This window comes from Bison bison, unplaced genomic scaffold (assembly GCF_000754665.1).
Source record: "Bison bison bison isolate TAMUID 2011002044 unplaced genomic scaffold, Bison_UMD1.0 scf7180017864178, whole genome shotgun sequence".
Taxonomy (NCBI): Eukaryota; Metazoa; Chordata; class Mammalia; order Artiodactyla; family Bovidae; genus Bison; species Bison bison.
In genome coordinates, this window is record NW_011494750.1 from 1,435,395 (window position 1) to 1,451,146 (window position 15,752).

Below are 15,752 nucleotides of genomic sequence, written 5' to 3' on the forward strand. Positions count from 1 at the left end.
AGTCAGAGAGACCTGCGTCTGAGTCCTGACATCACTGCATTAACAATGTCTCTGGATCTCCGTTTCAACATAGACAGCTGCTGCTGCTGCTAAGTCACTTCAGTCGTGTCCGACTCGTGCGACCCCAGAGACGGCAGCCCACCAGGCTCCCCCGTCCCTGGGATTCTCCAGGCAAGAACACTGGAGTGGGGTGCCATCGCCTTCTCCAATGCAGGAAAGTGAACACAGACAGCACCAGCACTCAAATAATGGGGCAGATAAAGAGAAACTATGTACATAAAATACCTAGGCCAGGCTCAGAAATGGTAACTCTGGTTATTACAATATTTCCAGGAACCAGCATCTGGGGCTTCAAAAAAAGTCATCAGGGCCTATGAGAAGGACACAAAACTGAGAATTTATACACTAGAGTTTTAGTCAATATAAAGTTTTCTCTTTTAGCCTCTTTTAGGTTTTTTATAAGCTAAGGATGAACTTCATCTGCCTTTACCTGTCGCTGAAGGCTGACGGAAGGGGGAAAAATGAGAGAACAAAGGACAGTGTAGTTTAGAAAGCGATCTTAAAAATGAATCTAGGGCAGCATAATAATAATTGCTTTTCTCATCATCCTGATGAGAGACCCCACTCCTCCCAAAAGTTAAACACTGAGCTAAGGGTCGACACCATTTACAGAAATCAAGTGATAAGAAGCCCTGCATTTGGGAACATATGTTCACGTGCCTTGGGTGTCTATCTGAAAGGTCTTCAACAGGACAGTCTCTAGACAGGAGAACTCAGTGGCGTGTGCGCTCGAGGTAGACACACACACACACAGAATCCCGTTGTAAACATTCTCCAGCTTTTGTGGTGCTGAGGAATGTGCCTGGGCAGCTAGTAGCACGCTGCTGGATGGCGCTGCTGTGGTCCTAAGGTCAAGTGGGTCTGTAACAGACGAGGAACCGGCTCTGCTTTGAGGCCTAAGACCGGCTGCCCTGTGGCCGCTGCTGCATTAAGAATCTCCTATGCCCTCCCTACCTCACTTAACTCCAGATGTAAGAATTAACCAGGGCTCCTGAAATCTTTGGTCTGAGGCAACTACTCAAAAAGGGCCCAGTGGGGTCTATGAATTTCTAAACGAGTCACTGCCTTTGGGTAATCTCTTCCTTGCACGTACATGTCTGGTAGGAGCTGGGAAGGATCCACGGCCACTCCTCTCCACCAGCCTTACTAGGTGACTGTCCACGTGATGGCAGGGCCAGTGTTCTGCCCTTTGCACCTACGCAACTCTTCTCCTTCAAGTCAGGGGATGGGTGTGGTGCCTTCATCCTTTCTCACAGAGGTTTTCCCTTTTCCAAAAGATAATCAATAGTTTCTCTCCACCCTATCGGCTCTCTGGTAAATATGACTCGGTATATAAACTCAAAGGACAAAGTGGTTGTCATCAGGAAACTGTGGCTGGGATCTCTTAACGTGTTCATGTTTCCTTCTCCAAAGGTCCGATAGTTTAAGGTGGGGATACACCCAGAGTTCAGAAGGGATGTGTGTTCATTTCAGTGGGTGGATGAGGGAAGCTTCATTTTTCACCTGTGGCAGCTCTAATGGGCCTCACAAGAGTCTCCCCTAAAATCATAACGATTCATTATTGCAGGCAATGAGGCAGAAGGGCCAGGGAAACTGGTCTTGCAAGAAGGGGGACGATATGGTTTGGAAATTAAATGCTTTAAGGTCGTGCTGAGTGTTTTGACCGAGGGCTCATAAGAATAAGGGGACTCTTTTCTAGAAATGTTCCTAAGAAAGAAGCAAACAAACACCTCACAGGTCACAAATTTAGCTTTTATGGCCTGCTACTGCAGAGGGATTAACAAGCAAATACTATCAATTTGCTTTCAAGTACAGGAACTTGCTTAGGGGACAAAACTCTCAAGAAGCCAGTATGACGGGTGACCCAGCTTAGGCGTGGCAAGGTCAGAGCGATTGGAGAGAAGTAATTACAGGCTGAGACCCCGAGACCCTGCCACACGGCTGTTCACAACCTCCATGGCTATAGGAATCACGGGGCATCAATTTGTCCTCTGGCTATGGCACACCACCCCCCTCCCCAAGTCCTTAAACAGTGCTGAAAGGGCAGCTCCCAAGAGCCCATCTCCTCCAGCGTTTGGGTATTAGGCTAAATCCTGCTTTGTGGCAGGAAGCCAGAAAATGCCACGTGAAGATCAGCAGCCTCCAGAATTCCTGATAAGCACTTGCTTACTTATCACACTCTAATGTGGGGATGGGAAGAAGGGAGATGAGGGCAAAAAGACAAGGGGGGATAAGGGCAGAGAGGAGGCAGGATCCCTGCTGTAAAGGTTCTGAGCGGCCATCGGATCCAGTGCTTCTGTTTAACACATGCCTGGAACTAAAGGACCCTCAAGGAATGAGCATCTACTCCGTGTGGAAAACCACCGAAAGGTGGGGTTTCCATTCCTTTCTCTGGATGCAGTTTAACAGCTCAAAGCATCCCAAGGGCCAGGGATGACTCCTCACAATCGGCCCCATAGATAACTGAATACCTGGGCAGCAAGTTCCCCGATGCTGACAGATGGTTGGGTAGCTCTGGCTACTCCCAGATCATTTATGGTTCCAGCCATCAGTCTTTCCAACCCTGTGACTGGGTGATCTGTGGGTTCTCCTCCCACACTTCCAACAGGGCTTGGCACTAGCTCTGCAAACCCGAAGTCCATCAGCACCAACAAGAGAGAAGATTCGAGACAGCGCAAAGGAAGCTCTGGCCTTTATTTTAAGGCACCCCAAATATATCTCCAGTAGAGCCTTCCTTAACACTAGTCAGGTGTCTAGAAACTCCCTGCTGGATGTTAAGGACAAAGCCGGGGGCCTGCCAAAAATTCCTCCCCGTCTCTGACGATAGACAAGCTACACCACCATTATATACTGGAGGAGGACGATCAGGTCCTGGGTCCCTCTGGGGAGCTGGACATGAAACCCAGCTGCTGAGTCACGTTTGCAGAGCCCTGGTTTTAACCTGTCTCTCCTGCAGGTGTTCCCTGCTAGACGACAAACACTGAGAGGAGCCTCCCCCGCCTCCCCAAGGAGGCTGTTCTTATTTCTAACGTCTATGAGCGGAATGGGAATCAATAAGCCAGAAGGAACACACATTTCAGTCATTGCAGTCTCAGTGTGTCAAAAGGGGATGAGTCAGGTCGCCAGGATCGTTACAGTTCTGAGGCAGTGGGAGAAGACAAGGATTCTTCTACTTCTGGGGCCCAAGATGGTCTCTTGTACCACTCACCTCTCCATCCCTCAAACCCTCTTAACTAACAGGAAGTAGGAACAAAAGCAATCGGTTCCAGGATCAAAACTAAAAGGGTCCTGTTTCTTCTTCAAAGACAGACAGGAGAAGAATGAGAGGCAGCCAGAGGAACGCAGTGGGGAACCTTCCTCTTCATCCTTTTAAAATTTAGAGGAAAAATGAATTGCTGCCCTGAACAAGATGCTTTCTTTTCCACTGCGTGTCAATAAAGCTCAGACCATTAGTCCAAACAGCAAACTGCGCTGCTCACATCAGCCAAGAACAGAACTCTGTGCTTATCTTGCTTATATTTGGGAACCTCACCATCCTGAAAGCCAGGACCCTGACACAGCGGCAAGAGGTCAAGAACTGCCAGCAGGTCGCCCTTGTTTTTAACTAAGACAATGAAGGCCTCTTGAATGAAGGGGACAACCAGAAATGCGCGGAAAGGCCGTGGGCGGAGTCACCAAGCCAAAGGGGCTTCGGGGCAGAAAGAACTGTGAGGAGAGATGCCTTCTGGCTGGCGACGGGAATCAAGGGCAGCTTTAAGCTCTTAGAGAGGGTTCCTAGAAGAGAATTAACTCTCTGGGAAGTGGGAGAAAAATCAATGGAAAGCAGATGCTAAGAGACAGCTGACCTTTTCAGTGGAAATGGATGGCTACACATCTTGTCACAGGCTGAGAAATGCACGTATCCCAGAGGAAGCTGGGGGAGGAATACTGCGGTCACCTGTTCCTTCTATTGGGCTGCTGATTTGCTTTAGACGCATGTATTATTTATTCAAGTTTCTTCATCCCTAGGAAAATCTGACTGCTTTTCAGAAACTTTCATTTCTTTGACTGTCTTCAAGCCTTCTTTATATACTACATTGGAGTTTAGAACTCATAGAATATTGGTTTTGAAGTGGTTATTTAAGAATAAAAACCAGAATACCAAGTCATTTACTCTTTACTCAGCTGAAGCAGGAACAAATCTCCTAGATCACCCGTGTTTAAACCAAAGCTCTCCTAGCAGAAAAGAAGAGCAAACAGCTCCTTTTCTTAACTCTTGGGAACCTGTTGCCCTCCTCTGCTCCTGATAAACCTGGTGCCTTGAAGTCATTTCCAGCCAATCTCCTGTGATTTGTGGAGACCTACAGACTTTGTCTTATTCACCTGTTCCTCTCAAAGGGATCCCAAGGACAGTCAGAGAACAAGAATTTTCTTTTTCAGTCGGCCTGATGCTTTCCAAAGACCATCTCTCAGCATTAGGACGGAAGCACAGAGATATCTGACTTCAGCTGAGGGATCCCGTTCTGTGCTGAATTGAATACCAAGGCATGCAGGACTCCTGGAACTTCCAGAAGTTAAAAAGAATTACTGCCTCCTGTGCCCACACCTCTGTGTACAGCACAAGTTCTTAAACTTTTCTTCAGTTTTCTAAATCTCAAAGGAAATGGCCAAATGCTTAGCTGTTCTAGACGTTCGGCTCAGATAAGAGAGTCTTTCAAATATATTCATATACTTTGCTAAGTTTGCGACCCTATGGACCACAGCCTGCCAGGCTCCTCTGTCCATGGGATTCTCTAGACGAGAATACTGGAGTGGATTGCCACTGCCCTCCTCCAGGGGATCTTTCCAACCCAGGGATGCAACCTGTGTCTCCTGCATCTCCTGTTCTGCAGGTGGGTTCTTTATCACTGAGCCACCAGGGAAGCCCTCATCTATTTCACTTGATCCATACTTTTTTGAAAGAAGAAAGTTCAAGATGGGGGTAACATTAATAAAATACTTTCGGCTTCTAGAGATGGAAAAGTTGGTTCTCCAACCAATTCTTAAAAAAAAAAAAACAACAAAATGGTTCGCCTTTCACTTCTGAAACATCCACTGGGAACCTCTCAGCATGTCTCAGGGCTGGGACTAGAGCCCTGAGAGACTCGCTGATGCTGGGCAGAACTCTGGATAGTGGCAAGACACCCCATTTACACGAGGATTCCATCTAACACTTACGTCCAATCGCCATCTCGTGAGGCACAGGCCAGGTGCACAAACGGTGCTGGTGCCTAGGGGTGTGTGTTCACACACGTGCAGGGCACACACGGCACACAAGACTTCAGAGCGACGTCGTTTCCCAGAACGAACGTGGAGTGCCTCCTGGGTGCCAGGCACAGTGAAGGCTGGGGATGCCGCAGTGACAAGGCCAATAAGAAGCCAGACGTTGAGCGTGTGTGCACCAGGACAGCAGGGACCAGATCCATTCTGTTCACTGTACTCCCAGACCCGAGTATCTGGCCCAGGGCAGGGGCTCAGTAAGATTTTGAGTGAAAAGAATAAAATGCAGCACAGGCTATGTTCTACTAAGAAGCCATGGAGGGGAAAAAAGAAAAAAACCTGTCAAAGTCAAAGGAATCTGTCATGGAAAAAATTCGCCTAAACGAATGGCTTTGATTGCAGCTCTAACATTATTTTCAATTTTGTATCTTGCCCCCTCCCTACTCTGACAAATCACATCAGAGACACCCCTGACTTCTCCCATACCTCCTCCCCCTTTCCTACGATGTGCTGAAGAAAGGAACTTTCCGAGGATGGATGCTTTGCAACCACATCTCTGAAGTCAACTTTAAGATAATTGCAGCGGAAGCGGCTTTTAATCAACTGACAAGCAGCTTTAAGAAAATTAATGAGGACAAAAATCTTAGGAAGGAGTAAATCATTTCTGACAACAAAGCTGTCTCTCTTTTATCCCCATCTCTCCTTGAAGAAATAGTACCCTTCCAGGATACAAAAATAAAATCTCTTTATTTTCTGTGTCTGCCACTCCCAAGGCCAGACAAGATTAAGAAGAGGCTCAGTTCTCTGAAGATTTCTGGAGAATACTCTGGATTGAACTAGAGTTATAGGTCATGTTTGAATATCAGACTTTTAGAATCTAAGTAAGTGCAGATGATTGGATGTGATCACAGGCTAAATTCAAGGCAAGGAGGAAGCCTTGGTAAAGAGTATATGTTGAAGACTGGAGCAAGGACAGGCCAAAAGAGCCTACAGATGCTAGTTACATAATGCTTGTCAAGTGCTGACAGCACTGGCCACCCTTCCTGACCCAGGGTCTCAGCTCCAATTTAGTTATGACTGATTTGAGTACTCTGGATGCCAAGTCTTTTCTGTGGTCCATTTTAATGAACCTATGGTAATAATCATTATCATCAGTCATCCCTAGGCTGTTCTGTGAAGATGGCTATGAAATGGTATGAAACAAAGCCAACCAATGTTTCTTTATGACCAAGGTGACACTAAGATAGCCATTAATGGGTATCCCAGCAGCATCTTCCATCCAAGGACAACAGTAAGTTGAATGTTGGGAAAAGGAACTCAACAACTACTCCTTCAGATGGGGAAGGTCCTAGAGAGAAAGATAAAGCTGCTGCTTCTCACTTTGTAAGACTAAGAATCTCCGTATAACATGCAGGCCAACAGTCATGGGCCTGAGTGAAGTCAACTGTGGGCAGGTAAGAATCTTAATTAGAACTGGGAAGAAGGCCCCACAGCCTTGGTCCTTAAAGTGCCATCACTCGGATGCCAGCAGGATCCAGAAATACTGAGGGGAGGAGGTCCTCATCAATTTTTCAACTTCTTGACGGTGTCTGAGAGATCTGGCTAAAGGAGCCACAGAAATGAACCAGATGAGGTTTCAGAGACAGGAGGAGACAAAGTGACAGGAAGAGAGCAAATAACAGGCTAAACTGACGGGTCTGACTAGAAGCTCCGTGCAGCTGACGGCTGGTCCTCAATCTTGACTCAGACGTAGACTCGGCTGGAGGGCTTGGTAAAGCAAGGATGGCTGGGCTCCACCCTCAGAGCTTCGGATTCAGCAGGTCTGGGATGGGGCCGAGAAGCTGCGCTTCTGTTAAGTTCCCTGATGATGCGGACTCAGTCCTGGGAATACACGCTGAGACCGACTGCCCAGTTAGATATGAGTAGGTTGCAGGTCTAAAAAGCCTGCCTTCCTTTTCTGCTGCCTAGGAACTATTGAGAGTGACCTGGGTGCATATCTTTTTTTTTTTCCCCTTGGTGACACCCTGAGGCATGTGGGATCTTAGTTTCAAAGCCCCCTGCAGTGGAAGCATGGAGTCTTCACCACTGGACCACCAGGAAAGTCCTGGGGGATGCATATGTGTGGAGCTGGAGCGCTCGAGGGAGAAGGTACAGCAGGGGACAGCCCAGCACAGAAAAGCAGAACTCTCAGGGTCAAGAAGGGGCGCAGGGCGGTGGGAGAGCAGAGAGGAAGGCGGTGAGTAGGGGAGAAGCAGGAGGAAGAGAGAGAGACAGCGGTGAAGGGAGGGAAGGGCAGGTTCTCTTCCCCACACCCCCTCCAAACTAACCATCTGTCTGGGTAATGGATGCTCAATCCTTGAATACAGATTCACCACATAGCCACAAAGAAAAAGCTTTCAATAAAACTGGCCCTTAAGTTATTGGAGGCTTTGCCTTACAGAGCACGATACTGTTTCGGGAGAAAGGAGAGCTAAACTGCTCTCCGTCCCAGGGCTTGTTTTTCCCACTCCAGTCCCTCGTCCATCACTTCTGCCGCACCACCCCCCACCCAAAAAAAAACGATCAGAGAAAAGCAAACCAGCACGGCTGAGAGTCAGGCGGCCAGTGCCTCTAGGATAAGCAGGGGTTATGGGATGAGAAGCCCTGTCAGTTCTTATTAAACCACTTACATGCCTACGACCCCCACCTGCTGTGGGGAGGGCTGGTCTATGCATCTGGGAGAAGAAACATAACACCTGTTAATTCCTGGGTGGAAACCACGAAATGTATTCTTGCTTTCCAGCTCAAACTGCCCTAGCACTGCCCCCCACACCCCCACCGCTGACTCCTGCCCCCATTCCGAGGTAGAACAGCACTTGTCACCCATACAAACTGGAAGAACGGTTTGCTGTATGACTACTTCTAGTTTCATTAGTAATTTTATATTCTTGTTATTTTATGCTTTCACTGGTTACAACCAAAGTTATTACACTGTGCAAGTTGCCACAATTTTAGAAAATTAATTGCTGTTTTCAGTTACAATATTGTGCTTTGTTCCAATTAGGAAATGAAAGCAGAGAAGGAACTCAGGCAGTTTAGTGTTTTGAGAATTCAGCAAAACTTCAGCTTGGCAATCCCTAAATGTCTAACTTAGAAACAAAACAGAAATTAACAAAAAGCCCCACTGGAGCAAGTGTGAGGGAGTCAGGCGGCAAGTGGGGCCCTGAGGCCTGGACAACAGCATATCCAGCCTGGAGGGGCCTCAAATGGACAGAGGGAAGGGAGATACAAAACAGGCGTCCAATCTTATTTCTCCTGATTTGCCAATGATACTAAGATTGGGAAGACTAAGCCTAGCCTTATTCAGCAGAGAAGGCAAATATCTGAGGACCCTAGATCCCAGAAACAAGGATAATAATTAAACTGAGCATGGGGAAGAAAAGAATTCAGCACACAGAGATATTCAAGGGAGAACCCTGGAAAGCAATTACAGCTGAGAAAGGATGGAGGTGAAGCACGGACAGCCAAAAAGCTAAGAGTCTGATAGGAAACAACACAAAGGCACTGTGCCTTCAACAAAATCAGCAAAGGATCAGAGCACCACACACAAAATCACGGTAAGAAGGGAACCCGAGACTGTCTCTGCCTTGCTGGAGCGGCTGAGGGCAGAAACCTAAAATGAAGAAAGCAGTCATTTAAGAACAGCAGTTCTCAAACTCAAGTGCATATGAGATCATCTGGAAGCTTGTGTGACAGACACAAATACCTGGTCCCCTCCGCCCAATTCTTACTGACTTCAGGTCTGAAGTAGAGCCTGTATTTTAACCAGGACCCCGTGCATTCTAATGCAGGTTGTCCAAGGAGCACAGTTTGACAAGCACTGATCCACAGGTCTGAAGAACTGCTGTTAATAAGTGCACCCAGGCTAAGAGCAATTAGCAATTCATTTTCACAGTGTTCATATGGGATTGGGTAAGGAATCATCGCTTGGGGAGAGCCGGTCCCTCAGTGGGAATTAAAATAAGTCAATGTTCTTGGGGATGTTCTCCTAGGAACATCTGCTGGCCCAACAATTTCACCCCTCAACGTTAGCACAGTGACTTCCAAGAGCTAACCCCATGGAGAAGGGGGTCTGACAGGAGCTCCAGGACAGGCCCAGGACCCACAGGCCCTTCACGGACAGAGCCTGACACGACGGAGGGAGACACCCATCCACACTCACCTGTGCAAAGAGGGAGAGGCTCTACGGTCCCATTAAACCCTAGCTCCCTGTTCTCAGACAAAAATGGCACTTCTTGCCTTAAACGGTGGTACAGCACAGCTGTCCCCAAAAGCTGGTGTCTTCCCTCCCACCAGGGACTGAATTCAGGGACACGTGCGGAGTGCTTTGGTGCCTTCGGAGGTAAGGGGCAACCAAGACCTGGAAAACCAGAAACCTTTCTGTAGTAAGGGAGTTTACAGTCAGACTGGGTGGACACAGGGTGAGCAAAAACCTTGCTGAGAAGCCCGGATCCTGCCTCCCGTGTGAGGGAAACACTTCCCAAATGAGAGCTTTCAAATTACTAAGCTCCTCTCCTAAGCGGTGTGGACGTCCTCAGTCGTGTCCAACTCTTTTGTGACCCCATGGACTGTAGCCCACTAGGCTCCCCTGTCTACGGAATTTTCCAGGCAAGATTTCTGATGTGCACTGCCTTTCCTACTCTGGGGAGTTTCCTAACCCCGGCACCGAACCCACGTCTCCTGCATCGGTGGGTGGATTCTTGAACACTGAATCACCTGGGAAGCCCCTGCTAAGCAGCAGGTGGAGCCTGTTGAGAATCAAAAGCCTGACAAGCCTGGGAGGCCTGAGAAGCAGCTCTTGTTGTTATGCACGCAGCAGCTGGTGGGGTGCCCTGCGCCCCTCATCTCCACAGCAGACTTCAATTGCACCCGCTACGAGGCGGGCCCCATCTGTGACAGCATCTTGGCTTCTACCCTGGAGCTGTCTGCCTTCAGCCAGGTGTTTCTGGCTACTTATGGAAGGGAGGAACCTTGCTAGGATGGCAGACTGTGCCCAGAAGTTGGGCAGGAGCCCTGGCTTCTGGAAGAGGCTGGAGATGTCCATTACTGCTCCTGTCTCTTAACGATTAGAAACCATTATTTCATAGTTAGGCAGGAAGGGTAAGAAGAACAGCAAGGACCACGACTCTAGGTGGTGAGAAGCAGACGCCAGGTACTTTTACCAACCAAATCTGCTTAACATAAGAATACTTAAAGTTCACCTTCCATCCTCATTTCTCTAGGTAAGAAAACAGGCTCGATGAACTTCCTGCGAAGTCCCCTCCCAATCACTCAGTGTCAACCATTTCCAGTCACACGGAATTCAAGAATCAGAACCTTCCTGTCACTCTGATGTCAAAAGCAGACAATGCCTCGTTTCTGCCCTTGCCAGAGGCATGGTGGTACATGAAGTCAGCCTTCACTGGTCCTGCTAGTGACAAGCTGGAAATGACAAGGATGCTTTTCTTAAGATTCTCTTCTATTTCCTCAGCTTCTCCTAAATATCAGGTTCCTTATTAGGTACTTGGACTTCACAAAGATGAACCAGACGGGGTCTTTATTCTCAAGGAGCCGAGAGAGGAGAATGACATGGAGATACGGAATGGCAGTTTGGTATGACGAGTGTTAACCCAGACAGGGTGCTCCCTACTGGGGAGTGATCAGCCCTGTTTAGAGGATTCCACAGCAGGGAAGCAGCCTGCATGCAGTTGGGTTTCAGGGAGAAGAGGGCACTCCAGGTAAAGGCACCCAGGCAGGAGAAGGCCTTATTCGTTCCAGGGGCTTGGAAAGTGGCTCAGCAGAGTAGGGCTTCTTCCCTGTAGAAAACTGCAGCGAGAAGAGGCTAGAGATACCACATCTGGTCACCCGCTTTCTACTGCTTTGTATATCATGGGTCCCATCTTTAGGATTTTTCTTTAAACCAATGCTTCAGATTCCAGCCTGAATTCCACAAGCATCCACGTGTGTGGCACTAAATGAGCAGCCCTGGGGGATAAGCCCCTATGGAGCTTAACACTGAACCTAATTGGGTGGATTAAACAGACATACCACACAGCTAAAGAAAATACAAAACAACACATGAGCAAGAGCATAAACTATAAGTGGCCCAGCACACAGCGCTGGGGGAATTCACAGGTTCTTAGCTTGAGACAGAGCTTAAATACCATCTAATTAGAGAACCGTTCAAACGCTCAACTCCCCTTGACAAAACCCTGGCCAAATGAGCCCCCGTGGGATGTGGGAATCTCAGTCAGAAGCTAGACTGGTTGAGTCCAGGAGGCCACTAACCCCATGCCAGAAGCTTTTATGGCAATACACGGAGGACGGCTTCAGACAAGAGCAGGTCCTAAACACCACCTTTCCCTGCTGGTGAAACGGACGGGACAGTTAAGGGCACGGCAGCTCCGCAGAGTCCGCATCTTCCACTGTGATTACAACCTCAGGAGAGGAGCATTTCATAGTATACTACCTATCTCTTTCTGTAGCCTGCCTCCTCAAAAATTAAAAACAAAACAAAACAAATATTTCACTGGGTTCTTTATGTATCTCCAGACTATAGGCCTCAAGTTGAGGTAAGGAGGTATTCAGTTTGGTCTCTACCCCAAGATCCCTTCAGGCCTCTGGGGCCCCAGCTCATGATTTAGGGTATGAGAAAGACTGCCTTTGAATAGCCCAGAGCGTCCAAAAGTGAGGCCGGCTGGTCAGGACTGGGCCGGACTGGAGTCCTTCCTGGCTCCTTATGGGCGTGACGCCTCTGGCCCTGCTGGGAGACTGCAGCTCTGGCCTGCATGGTGCTGCTGGGCAAGGCCTAGGAGAACCGCCACGCAAGGCACTCACCCGCATGGAGGTCTCACCACCGTGCGCCTGCTGCAGCCGGAAGACCTGGGCCACCATGTGCTCCGTGGAGGGGTGCAGCAGGATCCTCCGAGAGGCCAAGCCCACCATCACGTACCGGCCCATCGGGGACAGGCTCACTGAGATGGCGTTGGGACCTAGGGCCAGACGGACAGAGAGACGCTCCCTAGAGCTCTTGCTATTACCAGCAAATAATCTTCCTTTAGTCTTTTTTCTTTCTCCCTGGTCTTCATCTTTGTTTGCTCATCCTGGGGTTAATCTCACAGGATGGCAGTGAGGAGTACAATGAGAAGGTGTGTAAAGTACTAAGTCTAGCTCTTGACATATAAAAAGTACTTAATGAATGCTAACCCGTATTAGCACAGAATCACATTAAAAATTATCATACTGTAACTGCTATTTTGAAATCCACTTTTTTCACTTCATACATTACAAACATTTTTCACCATTAAATATCCCTCTGTAAGAGCGTTCTAAAGGCTAAGTGGTATTCTGTCTTGTCAATGCACCATCATTTATTTAAGCAACTCTTCAGAATTTGACATTTTTCTCTGTGACAAATAATACCGCTGTGAACACCCTTGTACATAAATCTATACAATGCCAGACTGGCTTGCAGCGTGTGAGTGTGACCACTTCCCCGAGCCATGACCGAGAACAGAGCTCCTCCCCTACCCTCGCCCCTCACAATGGGAACATGCTGGTGATGCCACGGTGGTGGGGAGGACTCTTACTCTGAGACTCTCCTGCAACGCTACCAGCTAGGACAGAGCATCTTCCTCTGACCTGCGCCTGTGAAGCAGGGGGGTAGCGTGTGACCATCACTCCCACCTAAGCAGTGCTTCATCAGGGAATGCCCAGGCCAAGGTACTAGCGTCACTACGCTGGGCGTCCCATCCCTTACCAAATCGCTTGGTGTAGAGCATTTCGCCCAGGTTATGGGGGGCCAGGGAGTACACTGCCAGGATGCCTTCGTCAGGAAAGCCCCTCTGACTGCTAGGGATGAACGCTGCCAGGAGCTGGCCATCTGCAGAAATGTCACAGCTGGCATCATTGTAGATCTTGCAGTTCTGCACCAGCACATTCACGGAGGCTGCAGCAGACAAAGAAATAAGAGAGGGTAAGGGAGTCTGGAGTTAACGGTGTGGAAAGTGCTGGGTCAAGACATTTGGGGGCGCCTCCCTAAGGGCCTGAATCCGAACCCTCTCCAGAAATAATAAAGGCTGCCTTATCCAACTAAAGCCTTATCCAACTAAAAGGTCATGAAACAAGCAACACAAGACACCGAAAGATACGTCTCTTCTACCCCTGTAGTAGGAAACGAGAGTCAACACAACCACAACCACCTGCTGAGTCCTAGCTCACACTTAAGAGACATCATCTGAGAGATGAGATAAGGAGAAAGTTATTAAAAATTGTTCCTGGACAGCCACTCACCAGCTGTTATTGTCCAAAAGATCAAAACTGAGATGAATAAAAATGTAAACCCGCTGATTCCAAGAAAAAGGTGATACAGGTAAAACTTGCTTGGGGGTGACAGTGCTACTCTCCACCTCTATGTGACCTTGGAGAAGGGAATCATCTCACAAATCTTTGTCTTATTTTCTCCTTTAAGAAAACTGGAGCATTTAGAGACTTCAGTCTTCTGGACAGCTCCTTGCTGACACTAATCCCTAATTTCACAGGAGAGCATAAAGGCTGGAGGGCTGGAACTGGGTTCACTCTGCTTGTCCCTCCAGCCACGCCAGAAGCCGATGACCACGGGCAGCTCCAGTCTGCACCTAGCACTTCCTGAGAATTATGCATGGTCAGGCGGGCTCAGCACGAGGGACTGGGTGGGGCGGGGTGCAGGACTGGCTGTCGGTGGGGAGAATCCATTCCAAGTGACAGAACTAAGGCGATGTTGGCCAGCTCTGGGACTGGGCCTGCATAGCTGTTTCAGTTTCCATTTGAACCCCTCTCTGAGGCCCACTGTGCACATCTCCGCCCACAGGAAGTGGTCCACCCTCGATGTGAGCCTGGAACCAGGGCATGAGCGGAACAGCACAACACATCCAAAGGGCATGGATGCACAGCACGTCCAAGCGCCTCTGGGCTCTGTCTCCTTTAGATCGACCTTACGTGCATGTGCAAAGAGACTGATTTACTTTTTCTCTCTCTCCTGTAAAAATTCTTCTTGGCTGCACCATGAGGATGTGGGATCTTAGTTTCCTGACCAGGGATCGAACCTGTGCTCCTTGCACTGGAAATGCGAAGTCTTAAACCATGGGACCTCCCTCTTTCTCTTATTGGAAGATTACTTAAACAGCCACTGTCAGAGGCATTATAGTTCAAACAAACCAACAGGCAAGCTCAAGAGCCCTCACCAGATTTCTGGGTGATCTACTCCAGGGAGCCAAACCCTTTGACCTGGAATGTCAAGGGTGAGTTTCCTCAGGAAATTACCCTAAGGAAAATAAAATAAAGAACTGCCTTCCAGGGGTGGGTGGAGGGTGTGTTGAGGTTTATCAGGAACTTGGGAGTGATTTCTACAGCTCTGTATTCATCTCCCTTTCTCTGTGTGTTGTTAATGAAGCCACAGAGATGACAGAGTAGATCAAAAAAGACATCCGAACACACTGATCGGCTGCTGTGCCAATTCTTGGGGGCTGACACCAACAGCACCATCACACGCGGCGCCGAGAAGGGACCACAAGGATGGTTCTGTTTGCCAACTAATAAAATAATGACATCCAAATGCTCAGTGCTACCACCATTAGGGCTCTGTGCCGCTCAACTTCCAACCCACCATCTGCTCGAGCCTGTATGGCTAGATCGATCCAGTTAGCACTGAGACCGTCTGCTCCTTACTCAGGGTCCCAAGCCTGTTGCCAGAAAGACGACAATCTCCTCCCTTCCCTGAATAGACACATCATTACAGTTGGGGATACAGAGTCAAAGGAACTGGGGGAGCTTTAAGAGTGAGTCCATCTTGGTTTTCTAACCTTGATGTTGGCACAGTTCTCAGAAAGGTAAAAAGAAACTGACCATCCAAGGTGGAGAGAAAAAGTAATCACAAATATTATGTAGGACATGAAAATAAACACAGAAGGAAATGGACTCTGTGGGCTTTAAGACAGCTTTGCACGGTTTCCATCTTTTCTACATTTAACATCTCAAAAATGCATGTGAGTATTTTATGAAAGTAGGCTTTTCTATCTTGTTGTTGTAGAGCTCTGGTTCATACGTGTTAACCTGCAGTTTAAACATACAGAAGCCTGCACTGACCCTCAGAACTCACCACCAACATGAGAGAAGCACCACGAGACTGCTGTGGTTCAGTCACTAAGGCGTGTCCGACCCTTGTGACCCCGCTGACCGCAGTGTGCCAGGCTTCCCTGTCCTTCACTATCTCCTGCAGTTTGCTCAAACTCACGTCCGTTGAGCCAGCAATGCTATCCAACTTCCAGATTAATTTCTAAGGTGGGCTGGGGGTGGGGAGGATATTACAAGTAAGGTTTTTCTTCTTCTGAGAAGTTTGGCTCTAACTGCCTGAAAAACTGGGCATATAGACAAAAAGCATTCTGTGAGCCCCCAAATCC

At 48.3% G+C, this 15,752-nt stretch overlaps 1 protein-coding gene across 1 annotated transcript in view; it reads right to left on the minus strand.

Moving 5' to 3' along the window:
* The window catches only part of AMBRA1 (autophagy/beclin-1 regulator 1), a 173,299-nt gene that overhangs the window by 17,973 nt on the left and 139,574 nt on the right, over positions 1–15,752 (minus strand). Inside the window, exons 15-16 of the mRNA XM_010842452.1 lie at positions 13,076–13,264; positions 12,154–12,308 (exon numbers count right to left, since the gene is read on the minus strand). Of these exons, the coding sequence (XP_010840754.1) occupies positions 12,154–12,308; positions 13,076–13,264 (344 nt within the window). The remainder of the gene's footprint in view (positions 1–12,153; positions 12,309–13,075; positions 13,265–15,752) is intronic.